Source organism: Perognathus longimembris, chromosome 15 (assembly GCF_023159225.1).
Source record: "Perognathus longimembris pacificus isolate PPM17 chromosome 15, ASM2315922v1, whole genome shotgun sequence".
In the NCBI taxonomy this organism is placed as follows: domain Eukaryota; kingdom Metazoa; phylum Chordata; class Mammalia; order Rodentia; family Heteromyidae; genus Perognathus; species Perognathus longimembris.
In genome coordinates, this window is record NC_063175.1 from 688,755 (window position 1) to 709,542 (window position 20,788).

At 40.5% G+C, this 20,788-nt stretch overlaps 1 protein-coding gene across 2 annotated transcripts in view; it reads left to right on the forward strand.

Moving 5' to 3' along the window:
* The first annotated feature begins 287 nt into the window (after positions 1-287).
* Positions 288-20,788, forward strand: part of Rock1 (Rho associated coiled-coil containing protein kinase 1) — a 123,817-nt gene continuing 103,316 nt past the window's right edge. Inside the window, exons 1-2 of one of the 2 annotated variants that reach the window (XM_048363696.1) lie at positions 12,769-12,775; positions 18,139-18,142. Coding sequence is in view for 1 of the 2 variants with exons in the window: in XM_048363694.1 (XP_048219651.1) it covers positions 1,224-1,316 (93 nt within the window). In the remaining variant the exon portion in view is untranslated. Of the gene's footprint in view, positions 1,317-12,768; positions 12,776-18,138; positions 18,143-20,788 lie in introns of those variants that run through there. The other variant, XM_048363694.1, reaches the window with a different exon arrangement.

The following is a 20,788-nucleotide window of genomic DNA, read 5'->3' on the forward strand; positions in this document are numbered from 1 at the left end:
TCAGGACTGCCCCCCAGAGGCCGAGAAAGGTGAGGTCGGTCCTCCACCGCCGCGACCGCGACCACCGAGGTCGCTCACAGCGAAGCGGCCCCGCGGCTCCCGTCAGGTCGCCCCGCCCTAGGCGCGCCCTCACCCCCACCGCTCCCGCCCCACTTCTATCGACTCGCCCCGCCCCGCGCCACCCGGCCGGCCCCGCCCTGAGAGGCGCCAGCGTGCGCGCGCGCGCGCGGAGCCCGGCCGGTTCCCCTTCCGAGCGTCCACGCCCCGCATGCGCAGTCGGCGCCGGCGGTCTCCCGTTTGTTTGAACAGGAAGGCGGACATATTAGTCTCTCTCGGCCCCCAGCGCCCCCCCATCCGAGGCTTTCGCCGCCGCCACTCGCCCTTTCCTTGCCTGGGCCGCTGCCCCTCCCAGGAGCTTCCCCTACCTCCCGCATCCGCAAGCCTCCGGGACCCAACTTCGGTCTTCCTCACGACCCCGCTCCTCAACCTGTCCTAAGTCTCTCCATCGGGCACCGACCTCGCCCTGCCCCGCCGGACACCGCGGCAGCGAAACGCGGCAGCGACCCGACGGAATGGGAGCGTGAGGCCGTCCTGCGGGGACCAGCGCTCGTCCGAGACGGATCCGCGCGCCAGCCGGGCCAGGTGGAACCGGGGATGCGGTGCTAGACCGCCTCCGGCGCCTCAGGACGGAGCGGGCCGGTTCGCGGCCCAGGCTGCGGCGGCGGCGGCGGCTGGCGCAGCTCCTTACCCGCCCTTTGCTTTCGCCTTTTTCCGCGCCCTCCCCGGCTTCCCCGAGGGAGTCTCCACCCTGCTGCTGCGGCGGCGGCCGCTTCCCTCCCTCGGCCGGCCCATCCCCGGACCCGTGCCCCTCCATGGCGAGGGCAGCCGGGGCCCGCTAGGCTGAGGCGCCTCGCCGGAGCGACCGGGGCTGCTGGCGACGGCGCCGTGGGGCTGTCGCGAAGGGCTGCCGGGTGGGATGCGACTTTGGGCATCCGGGCGACTGTGGGTCGCTGTCGCCCCCGGGCCGGGCTCTGGAGAGCGGCGTTCTCCGCAGTGAAGAGGGGACGTCGGCGCGGGAAGCGGGCGCACCTGGTGACCCCGAGGTTCCGGCTCCTGCGCCCGGCGGCGGCGGCTGCGACTGCGAACCCACCGTCGCAGAGGAAGTTGGCTGAAATTGCTTTCCGCTGCCGGTACGAGGATATTGTCACACCGGAGTGAGCAACATGTCGACTGGGGACAGTTTTGAGACTCGGTTTGAGAAAATTGACAACCTGCTGCGGGATCCCAAATCGGAAGTGAATTCGGATTGTTTGCTGGTGAGTGTGGCACCGTCTGTCTCCTTTGGGCCCCTCCTGGGTTCCGCGTGTATTGCCGTCCGCTTGCTCTCAGCCTGGCTAGCCGCCCCAGAAAGGCTCAGGTGTGCTTTATCATCGTGGAAAACGCCAGATTTTTTGTTTCCCAGGGAAGTGTGGAGTACCACTTGAATCTTGAATCTCTGCCATTTGAAGGGTTCTGTGCTAGCTAACCCTCTAAAATTTACTGAGTGACTTCATCTGCCCCCCAAAAATCCACTTACAAGCTGCTGTTGCAGGCATCTTGTTCTCTCGTCGAAGTTAGCACTGCGTACACAGTATGTTAAATGGCGTGATTTTAGGAGATACTTATCTTCCCCATCTGGTTGCCAGTAATATAGGAAAGACAGCTTTCTACTTGCAGAGGTTTAGCGCCTAGGGGCTTAAGTTTTAGATTTGGAAATGACAGTTGTCAGTGTTGAGGAAGTGATTTTGAAATAAAATGGTATGGGTATCCTGAGGTTGAAGGAAATTTTTGCTGAATTATTAAGTGTAAAAACCCAAGGTAATGCATAGGTCATCACAGTGTTGACTGACATCTTTTATAGTATTTGTATTTAGCACCACAGCAATATTACAACTGCCCATTTTTAGTGGTGGTCTGGTTAGCATTGCTACTTTTAAAGCAGTCTAAAGAAGTTGTAGTGACATGAAAAACAAAAAATCCTATTTTAAAGGACGTTCCGTGGTTGATAACATATTATTATATGTAAATAGTTGGAATTTGGTTACTCTCCATACTAATAGTTGTAAGCCGCTTGTAAGCAAGTTTCTCCTTTTACTTTAACAACCAAAAGCAATCTAATAATACAACTGAGTACAAACAAATCCACACCATCTCTGAAGTTTTAGAGACCGTGTATATGGACAAAATTTTGTATGTTATGTGATGTCATTTTGGGAATTCAGATTGGTAATAATGTCATTCATATCTAACTAAAACTCATTTTTAGTCACAAGAAACTTTTATAGATTGTTTAAAATCAGCATTTCTGTTGCTCTCAATATCTGTGTACAGTTTCCACGTGTAGAGTTTCTCCCCTGAAGTTTCATAATTATTTTAAGATCCTTGACTATAAAGTGTTATGAAGTGTGTTTGAAGTGTCTCATTATTACTATGGGTTCTCTCCATATTGAGAAACAATGAAGAAGGTTGATTCTTAATGAATTTAAAACATTTTATTGAGTGATAGAAATAAAAAGAATTAAGAATAGACTACAATGACATGTGCAGGGAAACAGAAGAAGATAATGTTGGAAGAATAGATTGGGCTTAGGTTGGAGGACTCAAGTGTTAGGCTAAGAACTCTTACAAGGTGAAGATGAAGCTGGTAATTGTGTGCAAGATATGTTAGTGTCAGAAAAGACTAGAGATAGGGTGAAGCTGGGGAATTTTTAAATTACAATAACAGCTAAGAAATGGCTAAAGCCTAAAAATAGGGCATGAAAATGTGTAAGGAAGAATTAATGCAACTTGACTGATGGTGTTTAGAAAGCAAAGAAATCAGATGATTAAAAATATTGAGCCTGGGGCTGGGGATATGGCCTAGTGGCAAGAAAACTTGCCTCCTATACATGAGGCCCTGGGTTCAATTCCCCAGCACCACATATACAGAAAACGGCCAGAAGTGGCGCTGAGGCTCAAGTGGCAGAGTGCTAGCCTTGAGCAAAAGGAAGCCAGGGACAGTGCTCAGGCCCTGAGTTCAAGGCCCAGGACTGGCCAAAAAAATATATATATATTGAGCCTGAATTACAGGGAATATATATGAGAATAGCAAAGATTGGAAATCACTTGGGAAAAAATAACAAATACAGATACATTTAATTTTAGATATGTTTAAGGAAATAGTGATACAATTATGAAGAAATGACCTGTAGACTATTGGAGATATGAAACTAATTAAAAAGAATTATTTTTAAAGTCACCCAGAGGTACAAGTTGAACCTGATGTAATGATAAAGGGAAAAACCTCGAGAGAACACCAAGGGTGAAAAATGAAGATTGACAAAGGAAGCGACAAGGAGTTAAGCCATAAAGGCACTCAGAGTTAGGACAAATAGACATTGTGGAGCTCGAATATCACTTTTAAAAAAAACTAGGCAGTGAACAGATTTGGTTACTTTATGCCCCTTGTAATCTTATAATATTGGTCCGTTTTTTCCGTTCAGTTCTGTAACAATTAATTAAAAGCTAGTATTGAAATTTTATTTACCATATCTGAACTTCATTAAAATTAGACTTTTATATGGAGGCAAAGTTCTTTCCAGTTTTGTAATGTCAAACATAATTTTTTTCTTTGCATAATATTTTGTGTTTATCATAGAGCATTCACTTATTATTCACTCATTTTACTGTTCAGAATGACAGACAGATCAGGTCACTCTTCTTTTTCAGTTATGTTTTCTTCTCTTCTTATCTGGGCTTTGGACTTAGCTTATATTGTAGGTATGATTGGTTGCCTTTCTCTCTAGATTGTTTTGATCTTTGTTTGTTTGTTTATTTATTTATTTAGTGGGGTCTGGGGCTTGAACTCTGTGCCTGGGTGCTGTCCCTGCGCTCTTCAACTCAAGACTAGCACTCTACCACTTGAGCCACAGTGCCACTTCCAGTTTTCTGGTTAATTGGAGATAAGAGTTTCATGAACTTTGAACCTTGATCCTCAGATCTCAGTCTCCTGAATAGCTAGGATTACAGGCCTAGGCCACCCTTGCTTGACCCTTTGCCTTGTTGATTTAACTGACATTCCCTCACCCCTTCTCTTCCTTTCTTCCTCTCCTATCCTCTTTCTCCTTCCCTGCCCAAACCTGGGTTTGAACTCAAGGCTTCCACCTTGCTTGGCTTGCTTGTTTGGCTGAAACTACACCACTTCAACCAAGCCCAGTTGCTGATTATTTTGAAGATGGAGTCTTGTGGACTTTCCAGCCCAGGCTGGCTTTTGAAGAATTATCATTCATGTCTCAACCTCCTTAGTAGCTAGGGTTACAGATCTGAGCAACTGGCACCTGACTTAAGTGATACTTATTGAGTATGTGCAGTGTACAATATACTCTATTTGTAGTTTTTTTGTAATTTCAGAATACTAAGGATAACTATTCCTCAGTTTATTTTTTATATTTGCATGTGTATGTGTGCATGCGCACGTGCACACCTGTGCTAGTCATGAGGCTTGAGCTCAGGGCGGGGACACTGTCCCTGAGCTTTTTTAATGCTTAAGGCTCTACCACTTGAGCTATAGATCCACTTCTATCTTTTTGGTAGTTTATTGGAGATATGAGTCTCATGGACTTTCCTGCTCAGGCTGGCTTTGAACCACAGTCCTCAGATCTCAGCCTTCTGAGTAGGATTGCAGACAGGAGCCATTGGTGTTTGGCTTTCTTCACTTTTACTAAATCTACTTTTCAGTAATCTCAAACCTTTTGGTTTCCGACAGTTTACTGGCAAATATCTTTTAAACCTAGGTTTATAACCAAAACCCCTCTTTTTGTTTTTTTGAGGGACCATAATGATAAGTTATGAAATAATGTAGCTGGAAGAACCTGGTAAGTGGCTGTCCAACCTTTTCTTTTGCCTCTCTTCCCTTTCCCTCCCCTCCCCTTTTGTGATGTGTGCCAGTACTTGTTACTTGAACTCAGGACCTGGATGATGTTCCTTAGTTTTTCTCTCATGGCTAACATTCTCCCACTTGATGCACAGCTTCATTTCCAGCTTTTTTGCTGGTTAATTGGGAATTCAGAGTCTTAGGGACTTTCTTGACTGGGCTGGCTTTGAATGGAGATCCTCACATCTCAGCCTCCAGAATAGCTAGGCTTTCAGGCATGAGCACCTAGCTCTGACCTTTGCAGTGTACTTGCAGCTGGTGAAACTGTAAGAGTGGAGTGGAAGAGAGTGAAGGGAACTATAGTAATTTCTGAGTTCTAACACTGTGCTGACCTTTGAACATACTTCTTTTAGTACTATTTCTCTCTCTCTCTCTCTCTCTCTCTCTTAAAATGATGTTTTGGGAAACAGACCTAAATGAAGAGTTGTCTATTAGTTGGAAAATTGTACTTTCCTGGCTTCTTTTACTTAGTATTACCCATCTTTTCATTAGCCTTCATGTTTTTCTTTGCCTTAGTCTTTGGCTTATTATGCTCTCTTCCTTTTCACTGTCTTGGATATCCCTCTTTACAGACTCAATCACCTTTCATTATTCTGTGATACCCAAATATGTTTTTATTTTACTATTGTATTTTTAAATCTCAAGGGTCTAGCTGCCTTCTCAACATCTCTACTTTAATATATTTTTATTCATATTTCTCAAGTCCCAAAATAGTTTTTATTCATAAACTTGTTTGTCATTAATACCACTACTAGATCTGTCACTAGACTACAGTTTTTGTTAAGTTTTATTTAACAATTCCAGTCCACACGTTGAGAGTTATTACAACAGATTCTGAGTAGCATTTTGAAATCTAAATAATTTTATAACTCATCTGAATGATCTGCAAGTTGAATTAATCACATTTAGGATTCTACTAGTATTAGTAGAATGCAAAGGCCAGAGATCATGACAGTTTTAGGCCTCAAAGCTGTATACTTACTATTGGTAATAATTTACATGTTAATGAGTGTTGACATAAGCTGTATATCTTGTTGACTTATTATTTAAGAAATGAGGTCTTATCCTGATGCCCATGCTCCTGCCCTCAAGTGAACAAACTTCTTACCCCAAATTTCTTAGTGACTTGGAATTAGAGGCACATGCCTCGTTTACACCACGTTGTTTTCATATTAGTATGTTGCAAGAACGTTTTTATTTTTATTTATTTGTTTGTTTTTGCCAGTCATGAAGCTTGAACTCAGGGCCTGAGCACTGGCCCTATCTTCTTTTTGCTTAAGGCTAGCACTCTACCACTTGAGCCACAGCGCCACTTCTGGTTTTTTCTATATATGTGGTGTTGAGGAATTGAACCCAGGGCTTCATGTATACGAGGCAAGCACTCTACCACTAGGCCATATTCCCAGCCCCTTTATTTTCCTTTTTAAGATCACTAGCTGCTGAGGTATCCAGAAATGTGCTTCTGGAATCTCTTGTTGTCTATACCTCATGCAGAGCAATCAAGTTGCCACTTACTGCAGAAGCCTCTTTTGAAAGAATTTTTTTAAACAAACTAGTCTCCTAATTCATTTATTTGTACTGTAAATCTTTGCTTAGGGTCAGATAGATCTAAGCCTTGTCATGTATGTACTGAAACAAATTCTGAAAGCTTGTGTTATCTTCAGGAAAATCAGAGAAGAGTTATATAGTACTGGATGTTTAAGAATTAAATAATAGTGCTAATATATTATAGCATATGTTTAGTAAGCATTTGTTAATTGTCATATTATGGTCATATTGTCTTCTGTAAGTACAGAATAATTTAACACCTCAAACCATGTCCTCAAAACCCAGATGTTTTATTGAGGTATTCAAGCTAATTATAAGTGAAAATGCAGACATTCAGATCAGTTCAGTAGAATGGAAAGGGGTTTTTGAGGACCATATTTGTTCATTTAGTCATTATTTATAGCATATCTACTTTTTGCCAGGGGTTTAAATTTATATTTAAGGAAATTGAACTAATTGAGATGTTATCTTGTTTTCCTTCTGTATCTTTTAGTATATGTTCTGTAAATAGGTAGGTACTCTTGCACTACAAGCATCCTGTGGGTGTATAGAGAGGTGGCTTAGAGTAACAACTGAGACATGAATTGTATCATTCATTCATCCTTGAGTCATAAATGCTTTTAATCTAAAGGAAGAAACTATATAAAATTTAAATTCTCCATTTCAGACTAGACATTGACCTTATAGCGTACTGTGTCTCATCATAAATTTTGCTATTATGGGACACAGTGAAAATTACAAATTCTCTCATGATGAATAACAGAAAATCCCACATAACAGAAAATACTACATATTGTGTTCAGTAGTTTATTTTTCCCATTTCCAGGCAAATATCTACTTACTTGAAGTCCACAGTAAGCCACTAGAAAATATGCACATATGATAAAGCATTATTTTACTCATGTTTTGGTATTAGCTGTGTAGTGAAATAAATCTTTTTTTTCTTATTTGGGCTTCACTTTGTCTATTTGTAGAAAGAAGAATTAGATCAGATATTTACTGATATTCTTCCTATCAGTAAAACTAACAGTGCTTTCTAAAAAATTCTCCTTGGTAATAACATTAGATAGAAATAAAAGAATTATGAGCCATCTTTGGTTCATACTGATACTGGAGTTAGTTCCTAAACTGATTGTTATATTTATTTGGCACTTAGCTTTGAATAACTTTAGAGGTTTGTACTTTTTAAACAGAGGAGGTAATTAAGATACTTTTTGTGTGCTCATTAAAATGCATGCCTTCAATTTACTTTGCTAACATGCCTTTCTCTCCCTGTTTTGGATTGTTGTACATAGAGTACATTTATTATAGTTTCAAAACAGTAGGAAGCTTGGTATTCAAGTTAATGTCTAAAATCTGATTCTCATAGAATTGAGAGCTTTTCCTAAATTTGTACTGTATTTTGAAAGGTAAGCTAATTTGTGTCCTGCCTTTTCAGCCATTCTTACTATATAAACTTTTGACAAGAAATTGAAATGTTTCTCAGGTTGTTGTCTATAACTAATTTTGAAACCATGGATCACATTAGCTCTTCTTTTTTCTTTTAATCTATTCAACAAATGTTTATTCAGTGTATATTGTATGCTAAACACTCCGGAGTGCAGTTGGAATAAAAATAAACGCGAGCCCTGCTCTCAGAATTTATAATTTCAGGTACAGGATTAATTAAATGTCTGTCACACTAAGATAGGGGTGGAATGAGGCTTAATGGGGAAGTGAGAGAGATGATCGTGCCTTTTCTTTAAGGTTTGGGATATATTTAAAGACTTGTGGTGAAGTAAGCTAAGTATATAATTTCAGATACAAGTCTGTAGATTGTCTATATCAGATTCACTAGAGGAACTTGTTTTAAATGGGAACATGCCCAGACAAACAAACTCAGAATTTTAAGAGGTGAGATCTAGGATCCTGAATGAAATATAGGTAGCCACACCAAGTTTGAGACTGTATAGTAGAAAAAAAATATGGATTATTTGAGGGGGTTGATAATTTTAAAATGAAACGTTTCAAACATACACAGAAATGGGATAGGGAACCCCAGTTGTGTTTTTTAAGTTTTGTTTGTTACACTTGACTCATCTATCAGTTAGCCTTTTTCTTACTAAAATATATTAAATATATTACCATTTAACCTAAACTTTAGTGTGTGTGTGTGTGTGTGTGTGTGTGTGTGTGTGTTTGTGTTTGTGTTTGTGCTGGTACAGGTGCTTGAACACAGGTCCTGGGCATTGTCCCTGAACTTTTTGCTTAAGGCTGGCACTCTTAGCACTTGAATCACTGCTCCACTTCCCAGCTTTTGCTGGTTAATTAGAGAAAAGACCATCCCAGTCTTTCCTACCTGGGCTGGCTTCAAACCATACTCCTTCAATCTCACTTGGCCTCTTGAGTAGCTAGGATTACAGGCATTGAGCCGTTGGCACCCGGTTCCCAAACATTTTAATATAAGCATGCCTGTCTATCTTTCTGTTCTTCTCAGTCTCTATTTCTGTTTTGTTGGTTTTTTTTTTTTCTCTTGTGATGATTCTTGGGGATTTGAACTCAAGGACTCGGACTTGCTAGGCATGCACTCTTACTGCTGAGCCACTCTGTCAGCCCTCTTTTTTGCTGATTATTTTTGACATAGGTACTCTCTACCTGGATGTGTGCCTAGACATGATCTATGTTAGACTTTGTAGCTAATACACGAGCTACCATATCCAGCTCTTCATTGAGAAGGGATCTCACAAAGTTTTCTGCTTAAGCTGTCCTTGAACTTTGATCCTTCTAGTCTCAACCTCTAAAGTAGCTAGGATTATATTTATGAGCCACTGTGCCCAACTTTAATAAGCGTCTCTTAATTAAAAACACGAACAGCTAGATGCAGTAGCTCATGTGTATAATCAAACTATATGGGGGCTGGGAATATGGCCTAGTGGCAAGAGTGCTTGCCTCCTACACATGAAGCTCTCGGTGCGATTTCCCCAGCACCACATATATGGAAAACGGCCAGAAGGGGCGCTGTGGCTCAGGTGGCAGAGTGCTAGCCTTGAGCGGGAAGAAGCCAGGGACCGTGCTCAGGCCCTGAGTCCAAGGCCCAGGACTGGCCAAAATAAATAAATAAATAACTATATGGGAGGTGGGGCTCTAGAGTTTGAGACCAGTAGGGGAAAGAATTGGCATGACCCTGTCAACTAAAAGGTATGGTGGTACATGCCCGTCATGCCACCTACATGGAATATAAATAGGCCACCATGGGTATAAATTCAAGATTATATTTGAAAAATACCTAAGGGAAAAGGGTTAGGGGTATGGTGGTAGAGCACCTGCCTAGCAAGTGCAAGGTCCTCAGTTCAAACTTCAATACTGCCAAAACAAAAATGTCTTTTATTGTTATATTTATTTTTGGTAGTGCTAGAGTTTGAACTTAGGGCCTCATTCTTGGCTCAGCAGGTACTCTTAAGTCATGCCCCTAGCCCTTTTGCTTTACTTTTCAAGTAGGAAACATGTTTTTGAGTCTAGGAGCTGATCGGCCTCAGGACCTGATCCTCCCATGTAAGGCCTTCCCCTTGACTGAGATGACAGGCTTGCCACTCTAACCAGCTTATTGATTGAGATGAGATTTTTGCTAATGTTTTGCCAGGCTTGGCTCAAATAGCAATTTTTTTGGTCTCTGCTCTTGATATGTTAGAATTATAAGAGTAAACCACTGTGCCAGGGGCCTGGACATTTTCTTATATCACAAAATAACCATTATTATAATTAACAAAATTAAAATTAGAAACTCCTTGGTGTCATTAATTTTCAGTTTACATTCTTATTTTCTTGAGTATCTAAAACAGTAGTTTTTCTTTTTCCTTTTGCATCTGTGCATGATTGTGGTATAAGGTTTGAACTCAGAGCTTTGGGTTTGCTAGATAAGCATTGTACCACATGGGCCACAACCCTTTTTAGCGTTAGTTATTTTTCAAGTTGGGTTTCATGTTTGTTCATTTCTTTAATCAGGGCCTCCAGTCTTCCTGTATACACCTCCTGCAGACCTGGGATAACAGGCACACACCATGTTCAACTTTTTTGTTAAGATTCACTGTTTTTTACCTCAATACTGTTTCTCCTTTTGGAATTTTCTATCTGCCTCTTGATATATTCAACTTGTTTCTAGATTCTATCATATCCTTTATAAATTGCTCTAAAAGCCTGATTTGATAATTATCAGCAAAGTACTTCATAGATTGTGTTATCTTTTGTATCACATCAGGAGGAATAAAATAACATGTCTGGCTCACCATTAGTGACATTAAGGTTGGTCATTGTGTTCGGGAGGTAACAGATTATGAAAATTTTGTAAAACCATTGAGCCAATGATTTCATCCATTGATTTTACTAGGGATAACAAATTGAAGATTTTCTAATTCTATTATTCTGTCCACATTTATTAATTCTTTTATCGAGAAAAGAACTTACACTTCACCATCTAGGACTGCCAATTCTTTAGTTCTCCCAATCTTTAGTTGCTACTCTGAAGAAGGTATTTCAGAACCTTAGTATAAAAAGGCTTGGTGTAATTGAATAAAATTTAAGAAGAGCACTATTTGCAAAAGTATAGGCAATGTTTTAGGAAACCCAGCAGGAATAGAACAGTACCCTGGGGAACTCAGTTGCTACCACTTTGGGCCTGAAGGGACAAGGAAAGAGAGTAATAGGAGGGTAGTGCTATCTATGGTAGAAAGAAGCATGCTAATTTGACTGTTTCCACTGTCCTACCATCATTCTCCTGAGTACATACAACAAACAAGTATAAGCAGTGCTTCTCTTTCTTAGTTTTGTTTTGTTTTTGACATCAATAGGGAAACAGAACATTTTTGCTGTTTTTCCATCCATTTTTGTCAACCTTGCTAATATTTAGTTCCATTTTTGACTAATGAGAACCTCTTCATGTTGATTCCCATGTTTGTATATAATCCTAGTCATTTTTTATAGAGCTTTCTTATTTTTGCTACAATAAGATGCCCAGGCAGATCTTGGCACATTTCTTGTCCCAGACCTGGACATTAGCTATTTCTACAGGAAGCTTTTTTTTTTAATGGAGCAGGTTGATCTGAATACTCATTGCTACTGGTTTGAAATTGTTTCTTATATTCAGTGAGTAGTTTTGAAAAGAAAACAAAAAAATCCTTATGCTTTTTCATCAATTAGGCTGTTTCATTTCAGGGTTGGAATTCTCTCCCCCCCCCCCCCAATAGTTAAGAATTGCTTTCTTTCCTTTTTTTATGTAATTTTATTTTAGTATATAACAGTTTAAAAGTTAAAACTATTCAAGGTATATTTAGAAGAGTGTCTTTTTCAACTGTGTCTTCTTTTTTCCTATTTTTATACTTCTTAATATTCTAGCATTTCCTCTTAAAAGTCCATGCATACACATGCATATACATATGTATTCATATTCATATTTTTGCACTTTTCTGTTGCAAAAAGTAGTATACGTCAAACTCCAGAATGGTGATATTCCTATTTCTTTGTGTAGCTGCATATGTTGTTTATATTATTTTGCTATTAGGATCTACCAATACATGTAGTCTGTTGCCAGATATCTTTAGAGTCAATTCTTAAAAGTGGTATTGTCGGGCTGGGAAGATGGCCTAGTGGCAAGAGCACTTGCCTTGTATACATGAAGCCCTAGGTTCGATTCCTCAGTACCACATATATAGAAAAGGCCAGAAGTGGTGCTGTGGCTCAAGTGGCAGAGTGGCTAGCCTTGAGCAAAAAAAAAAGAAGCCAGAGACCAGTCAGTGCTCAGACCCTGAGTTTAAGCCCCAGGACTGGCAAAAAAACAAAAAGTGATACTGTAGGGTCAAAGGAACATGCAAATGAAATTTTGCTCAATATTGCAGTTTTCTTTGCCTTTTAGGAGTTGTAATGTTTTAGATTTCCATCAGTAATTATGGAATTATCTGTTGCTCTCACTGAAAGTATATTCGGAAGTACCAGCTTTGAACAGAAAAAGACAAGATGTAAGACCCTGAGTTCAAACCCCAGTACCAGTACAAAAACAAGGTGAGAAATAGTATCTCAGTGTAATTTTAATTTTTATTGCTTTTATAAGGTTGAACATCTTTTCATTTTTATGAATCATTTGAACTTCTCTAAACTTTTGGGCCATATTTGTTAGAGTTTTTAATGTCTAATATTTTAGGAGCTTTTTACATACTAGGACTCATAGTCCCTTTTCTGTGGTAAAATGCAACTATGTTTGCAATTATGCATCTATTTTGTATCTTTTTTTTTTCATTCAGATTCTTTGTTTTTTCTTCTTAGTTGTGGGACTTGAACTTTGAGCACTGTCACTGAGGCTCGTCAGTTCAAGGCTCACCACATGAGCCACAGCATCACTTCCAGTTTTCTGGTGTTTAATTAGAGATAAAGGTCTCACAGACTTTCCTGCCTGGGCTTTATTATTATTATTGTTATTATTATTATTACTTTGCCAGTCCTGGGCCTTAAACAGCGCCACTTCTGGCCATTTTCTATGTATGTGGTGCTGAGGAATCGAACCCAGGGCTTCATGTAAATGAGGCAAGTGCTCTACCACTAGGCCATATTCCCAGCCTCCCGGGCTAGCTTTGAACGACTTTGAACCTCGATCTTCAGATCTTAGCCTCCTCAGTAGGTAGGATTATAGGCATGAGCTACTGGTGCCTGGCATCAGATTCTTTTTGTTACATTTTGTTTTTATGTTGGTCCTGATGCTTGATTGAACTTAGGACCTAGACATTTTTGTTGTTGCTGAAGGCTAGTTATGTATCATTTGAGTCATAGGTCCACTTCTGACTTTTAGGTGGCTAATTGGAGATAAAAGTCTTCTCATAGACTTTTCTGGCTTTTTCCCCCCAATCCTGAGGCTTGAACTCAGGGCATGAGCACTGTCCTTGGCTAGCACTCTGCCTCTTGAGCCACATGTGGTGCTCATGCTAGGCAAGCACTCTACCACTAAGCCATATTCCCAGCCCCCTTTCCTGGCTTTGAACTGCAATCCTCAGATATCAGCCTCTCTTGTAGCTAGGATTATTACAGGCATTAGCCATCTCCTTTATTTTAAAATGTTTACCTTTATGGTTTGAGATACCACTTTCTTGGTATATACAATTCTTTATGTACTTGTAATCATTTCTAAACTTTGTTATTCCAATTGGTCTGTCTTGTCTGTATATGCTGGTGGTAACACAACTGTGCCAATTCTCAGGAGACTATTTTATATCTCAACCAGTCTTTCACCTCTACTCTTTTATGCATATTTACTATCACATTAAAGAGTATTAATTTTTTATTATCTTTAGTTGTACAAAGGGATTTCAATTCACATCAGTTCATAAGTGCAATACATCTTGATCAGTGTCACTGTTCTGATTGTTCTTCAACTTTGTCAACCCCTTTCAGGAGTATGAATTTTTTAGTTAAGGATACTAGCTTTAGGCTCTGTGAGATTTACCGGCCCTTGGTGCTTGAACAGTTTACTGTGATATGTAGTTATTTAAAAATGGGAATCCAGTTGGTTCTCCTCTATTCCTACACTTCTTTATGCTGTTGTAGTTGAGGATTAATTGGCATAAGTAGAATTGCCTTGTCAAGCACCTGTCAGCCTAGAAAAAGCCTGATTTTCCAAAACTGTCAGTGTTGTATTGTGAAAGAAAAACTGAGATAGGAGTCCAAAGCTACTCTTGACTCCGAATTGTAAATTGAAAAATTGTATGATCTTTGACAGCTAATATCCTTTCTCTTTGAATCTTGGGTTTTACTTAGGAGTATAATGCAAAATTCACTGTGAAACCATCCCCAAATTAGCTCATATTTAGATGTTTATTTTAATTCCTAAACTTATCACAAATTATTTTAGATATGTTTATATATTTTTCGTTCGATGATTGTTTTTACTACTTTGATAACAGAATGGCAGAGAAGGTAAGCTTTCCAATTTTTAATTTTAATTTTTTAATTTTTAAAATTATCTTTGGTTGTATGAAGGAGTTGTCATTTAACAAAACAGTTCATGACTATACTATATCTTGATCATTGCCACCCTTTCAACATTCTGTTCCAATTATTGTCGTCTTCATTAAAGGGTTTACTCATTCTGTCCTAATTCTGTTTCCTTTGTGCAGTTCAAGTGGACTTGCAGTTAGGGAGGCAATGTGTATTATAGGCACATGAATTCTAGAATAAGACTAATTTTGAATTCCTCTCAAGCCATCTATTATTGTACTCTAGGCAAAAGTTCTTGGTGATTTTAAGGTTTGAACACATCATCATTCAGTAAGATTAAGCATAGTTTTTTTTTTGGTTTTTTTTTTTGTTTTTTTGGCCAGTCCTGGGGCTTGGACTCAGGGCCCGAGCACTGTCCCTGGCTTCTTCTTGCTCAAGGCTAGCGCTCTGCCACTTGAGCCACAGTGCCACTTCTGGCCATTTTCTGTATATGTGGTGCTGGGGAATTGAACCCAGGGCCTCATGTATACGAGGCAAGCACTCTTGCCACTAGGCCATATCCCCAGCCCCAAGCATAGTTTTTTTTTATGGAGTTAATAAATGTTGGCTTCACTGTCGTCTTTGTTACCTACCTTCATGATTTGTCCTTGGTGAAAAAAGATTTTTGGGTTGGCCAGTGAATTATTACCTACTTACTACTCCACAGGCCAGCAGCCTTTTTTTTTTTTTTTAAGTAATGTGATCTTGGACATGTTATCTAATTTACTTGAGCCTGAATATATTTAATCTGTAAAATGAGAATTATTTACAAAGGGTTTGGGCATGTCTTATATGATAGAGCTTCTGACTAAATCCTGAGTACAATGCTTAGTATTGCCAAAAAAATAGTCACAATAATAATTCATAGGTTTGGTTTGTGTCAGTCCTGGGTCTTAAATTCAGAAGCCACACACCGTCCCTGAGCTTTTTTGATCAAGGCTAGTGCTCTACCACTTGAGCTTTTTTTTTTTTTTTTTTTTTTTGGCCAGTCCTGGGGTTTGGACACAAGGCCTGAGCATGGTCCCTGGCTTCTTTTTGCTCAAGGTTAGCACTCTACACTTGAGCCACAGCGCCACTTCCGGCTTTTTCTATGTATGCAGTGCTGAGGAATTGAACCCAGGGCCTTATGAATTCTAGGCAAGTATTCTACTGCCAAGCCATATTCTCAGCCCCCTCTTGAGCGCGCGTGTGTATATATTTGTGTTGCGGTTAATTGGAGAGAAAGTCTCACACACTTTCTTGACTGTGTAGACTTAAAACCACAATCTTCTCATTTGAGCTTCTTGAGTAGAATTACAGGTGGGAGCCACCCTCACCCAGCAGTTCACAGGTTTTAATGGTGTATTGAATGAAGTAGGTTCACAGCAGTGCCATAATTGCTTATACACTGATACATGTTAATAGTTTCCCTCTGGCTTTAGCTTTACAGCAAAGTTTTGATGAAAGCTCCACGGTAGATAAAAATACTACTTGGAAACTTGGGGGAAAAGTAAAATAGAATTATATTGTGAATCTAGTCTTTGCTTTCTGTTGTTGCAGTCTCACCCAAACCCAAAGTTATTTGGTTTATTTAATGCTAGTACTGGGACTTGAATGTAGAGCCTTGAACTCTTGCTGGCCTGCACTCCACCACTTGAGCCACAGTTTAATTTCTAGCTTTTTTTTTTTAATTGTTTGCCATGGGTCTTGAACTCTGCCCTGAGCTCCTTTCGCTCAAAGCTAGCACTCTAGGGCTGGGGATATGGCCTAGTGGCAAGAGTGCTTGCCTTGTATACATGAGGCCCTGGGTTCGATTCCCCAGCACCACACATACAGAAAACGGCCAGAAGTGGCGCTGTGGCTCAAGTGGCAGAGTGCTAGCCTTGAGCAAGAAGAAGCCAGGGACAGTGCTTAGGCCCTGAGTCCAAGGCCCAGGACTGGCCAAAAAAAAAAAAAAAACTAGCACTCTACTACTTGAGCCATGGTGCCACTTCTGGCTTTTTCTGTGATTAATTGGAGATAAGAATTTCACAGACTTTCCTGCCCTGGCTGTCTTCAAACTGAGATCTTTAGATCTCAGCTTCCTGAGTAGCTAGGATTACAGACGTGAGCCACTGATGGCTGGCTAATTCCAGCTTTTTACTGGTTAATTTAGGGAACCATGTTTCTCAGGTTTCAGATTACAAGTGTGAGCCAAACTCAACATTCTTAGGTGAATGGGATAGCCTAGCAGTTTGCCAGTATATATCTTTTTATATCTTATATGTTCAATATCAAGTTCTTAACTTTAGTGCTTTATGTTGTGTGGTTTTAGTCTTATTTGTTTATTTAGCCCATTTCTCACCATTCCACAAAACAGGTGGAATTTCTTTTTTTTAATACTTCCTTAGCTCTTTCCTACTCTTGTTCTCTTATTTCCAGGAATGACTTTGCTTCCTCCTATGTCTGGCTCACCACTTTTCTCATCTTTCTGGCATAACATGAAGGAAACATAATTGTGTTATACTCCTATTTTTGTTTTTGAACTCTTACAGTACTTATGTGTCTCATGAAGTTTAAAACTCAATCATAGATATCTTGTATGTGCCATTTTGTGCATTAATCTTAGCTCGTTAGTAAGCATTTTCTTGAAGTCTGAACATACTGGACATTTTCTTATTAATACTTGTTGATTGTTATTATGATTATCCTGGATACCCACATTCCCTGCCAGCCTTCCCTCTATTTCTCCCCGTCATCATCCCTCCAGTCCCCTCTCCTTCTGAATTAATTAGGAGTCTTCCATTTGTAAGTGATAAAGGCAGCTTGAATACACAAAGAAGTTAAAGGTTCCAGGAAAGCTGATCTCAAAAAGAAAAAATTTCATTGAACTTCAGTGAGAATAGGAACTACAGCTTCAAATGCATGCTTTTTCTGTATTCTTTTATTCATTCTTTTCTTGCTTAGCTTTTTCATTCAAGTCTGATGCCCTACCACTTGAGTCACACTTCCAGAAGGACTTATAGTCCTTCTTATATTAGTTTCTTTCTTTCCTCTTGTAGACTGGTTTTAGTCATACGTGGTATGTGGTTGCCCAGAGCACCAGGGCTTTATAACTAAATAGCTTCAGCTTTGATCAGTAACTTCAAATCTTTGAACCTCAAGTCTAGACCTCTGAAGGAAAAGATACATTGGTTATGACTGAGTTGGGTACCATATTTTGGCTAATCAGCTGGGTGAAAGAGAATAGGATCACATGAGATCTCTGAGAATGGCCCAGATAGTTTTCTGGAAAAGGAGGGAATAGAGCTGGGCAGACAATGCCACAGGTAATCACATTACTCTCCCCTCATTGCCTCTTTTCTTTCATCTTAGATAAATTACTTAGACTTTGCTAAACTGTTTCTGAATCTGTAAAATTGAATTTTATATAATGTACTTCATAGAGTGATGATGACGATTAAGTAAGTTCTCCATGTTTTTTCAAGACATGGTTTGAAACCTCTCAACAGCATAACCTGATTGATGATGATAAGTGGCTGCCTCTTGGATCCTCTTTACCAATGTGACCCCATATTCACCTAGCCAGGCCACAAAGGTTTTTTGGGGTGTTGTTGTTGTTGTTGTTTGCCAGTCCTGGGGCTTGGACTCAGGGCCTGAGCTCTGGCCCTGGCTTCTTTTTGCTCAAGGCTGGTACTCTATCTCTTGAGTCACAGCGCGACTTCCTGCTTTTTCTGTTTATGTGGTGCTGGGGAATTGAACCCAGGGTTTCATGCATGCTAGGCAAGCTCCCTACCGCTAAGCCACATTCCCAGCCCCACAAAAGTTTTTTGTTTATTGGAACTTATCCTGCATGAGGATTTATTTTGCCTGGTTTGTCTGTGGTCTCAGAGAAGATAGACATTGAATCCATTTTCCTGCTGAGAGTGTGGATTCCAAGATCAATGAACTCCAACAGAGAGCTGTTTTATAGATGAAACCAGTGATGAAGTTCCAATTAGATAATACGTTGGATGTGGACATAGCCAGCAACCATCTTATGGTTTCTGGTGACATGAGGAGAAGTCCATTGTGGATAGTTCAAACAGAACTGAAAGGAATGTGCTGAGAGACTCCACTACTAAATTGGTGTCCTGGATTTACTTCCAGCTGTCCCTACTTGGAGGTGGATGTGGGAACAAGCAAAGAATGAGATGTGGGTGTTTGTAGAGAATCAGTTAACTCACAAAGAACTATTTTACTCTGCAGAATGCTGCTTTTGAACGGTGGGTTTAAGAAATGGAGCTCTTTTCTGCCATTACCAGCCTTTGATGGCTTTCTGAGTTAATTCTCTATTACACTAAGAATTTTTCTCAAGTGGATGTTGGGGTTGTTTCCTTTTGTGATTCTAGTGATAGATATCATATTTTTACATTCATTATGTCTGTCTCTGTCTGTCTCCATCCATTCATCTATTATTTGTGCTGGACCTGAGGCTTGAACTCTTCAGGGCCTGGGTACTGTTCCTGTGCTTTATTGCTTAAAGATAGTGTTCTACCACTTGAGTCATCACTACCACTTCCACTTATTGGTGATGGAGGTAGGAGTCTCATGTACTTTCCTGCCTGGGCTGACTGTAAACCTCAAAAAAAGCTCAGGAACAGTGCCAAGGCCTTGAGTTCTAGTCACAGGACTGGCACACATGCACACACACATACAACACACGCAGTTCACTGGTGCAGTTTGAGTCTTTGTGTTGCATCTAACCTTTAAGAAGTACTGCTTGGCCAGGCACTGGTGGCTCATGCCTGTAATTCTAGCTACTTAGGAAGCTGAGATCTGAGGACCACAGTTCAAAGGCAGCCTGGGTAGGAAAGTCCATGATACTCTCATCTCTAGTTAATCACTAAAAAGAAGAAAGTGGAGCTGTGGCTCAAGCCGTGAGTGAAAAAAAAGCTAAGGACCAGCATCCAGGCCCTGAATTAAAGCCCCAGGCCTCGTGTACACACACACACACACACACACACACACACACACACACACACACAAAGAAACACTGATTGTCAAGTTTGACATAGTAGAGAAGACACCATAATTACTATCTGAAAAAGACCCAGGCTATCCTAGACTAGTATCCTATTTATACTTCCTGTGAAGTTGGGATGACAGTTGTGAGCCATCATGCCCAGTGTTTGTTGATTTAAATAGAAGTCTTCCATACTTTTTGCCCTGACTGGCACCAAGGTACAATCTTACCATCTCTCCAAAGTACCTAGGTTATAGGCATAATCCATCCCATCAAGTGACAGGAATTTCTTTTGAATCTTATCATGATCTGTTTGTACTGTTGTAATGGAATACACAGATTTTTGTTTGTTTGTTTGTTTGCCAGTCCTGGGGCTTGGACTCAGGGCTTGAGTACTGTCCCTGGCTTCTTTTTGCTTAAGGCTACCACTTGAGCCACAGCACCACTTCTGGCCTTCTCTGTTATGTGTGGTGCTGAGGAATGGAGCCAAGGGCTTCATGTATACAAGGCAAACACTCTTGCCACCAGGCCATATTCCCAATCCGGTTTTTATTTTTTGATTGTGCTTTCCTAGCAACTCCATTTGAGCCAGTCCTCTCATTTGTTTATTTAACATAATTTACTTCTTAGCCCCAGAATATCTTTTTAGCTTCTTTCACACAATTTATTTCTTCCTCTTCATTGCTATTCTGTTGGTGTTCACCTAAAGTTTTCCTATTTCCCCAAGGAATTTTCTTTAGACCTTAAGTGTAGTTAAACAGTTTTGGGCTGGGCACTGGTGGCTCACACCTGTAATCCTAGCTGAGATCTGAGGATCGCAGTTCAGAGCCAGCCTGGGGAGGAAAGTCTGTGAAACTCTTATCCAGTTAACTGCCAGAAAACTGGAAGTGGCCGAGCACTAGCCTTGAGCTAAGGAGCTCAAAAACAGCACTCAGGCCCGGAGTTCAAGCCCCATAACTGACAAAAAATATTTTGGTAAAAACTATGTCAGCATTCTGCCACTTTGACAATACCCCTGTTCCCTTTTCAGTAGGGTTTTACTTTTTGCCTAAACTGCCATCCTGTTTATGCTTCCCACATAGCAGGGATGACAGATGTTCACAAGCATATCCAGCTTTTTTTTTTTTAATTGATTGAGGTAGAAATCTCAATTTTTTCCTAGGCTAGCCTTGAACTGTAGTATAATTTTTCTGATACCAGGCTCTAACTGGCTAGGGTTACAATTGTGACCCACTGCACTTGTCTTCTCCTCTTTCTCCTCCTCTCCCTTTCCCCTCCCCCTCCTCTTCTTCTTCCTCCTCTTCCTCTTCTTCCTCTTCCTCCTCTTACTCCCC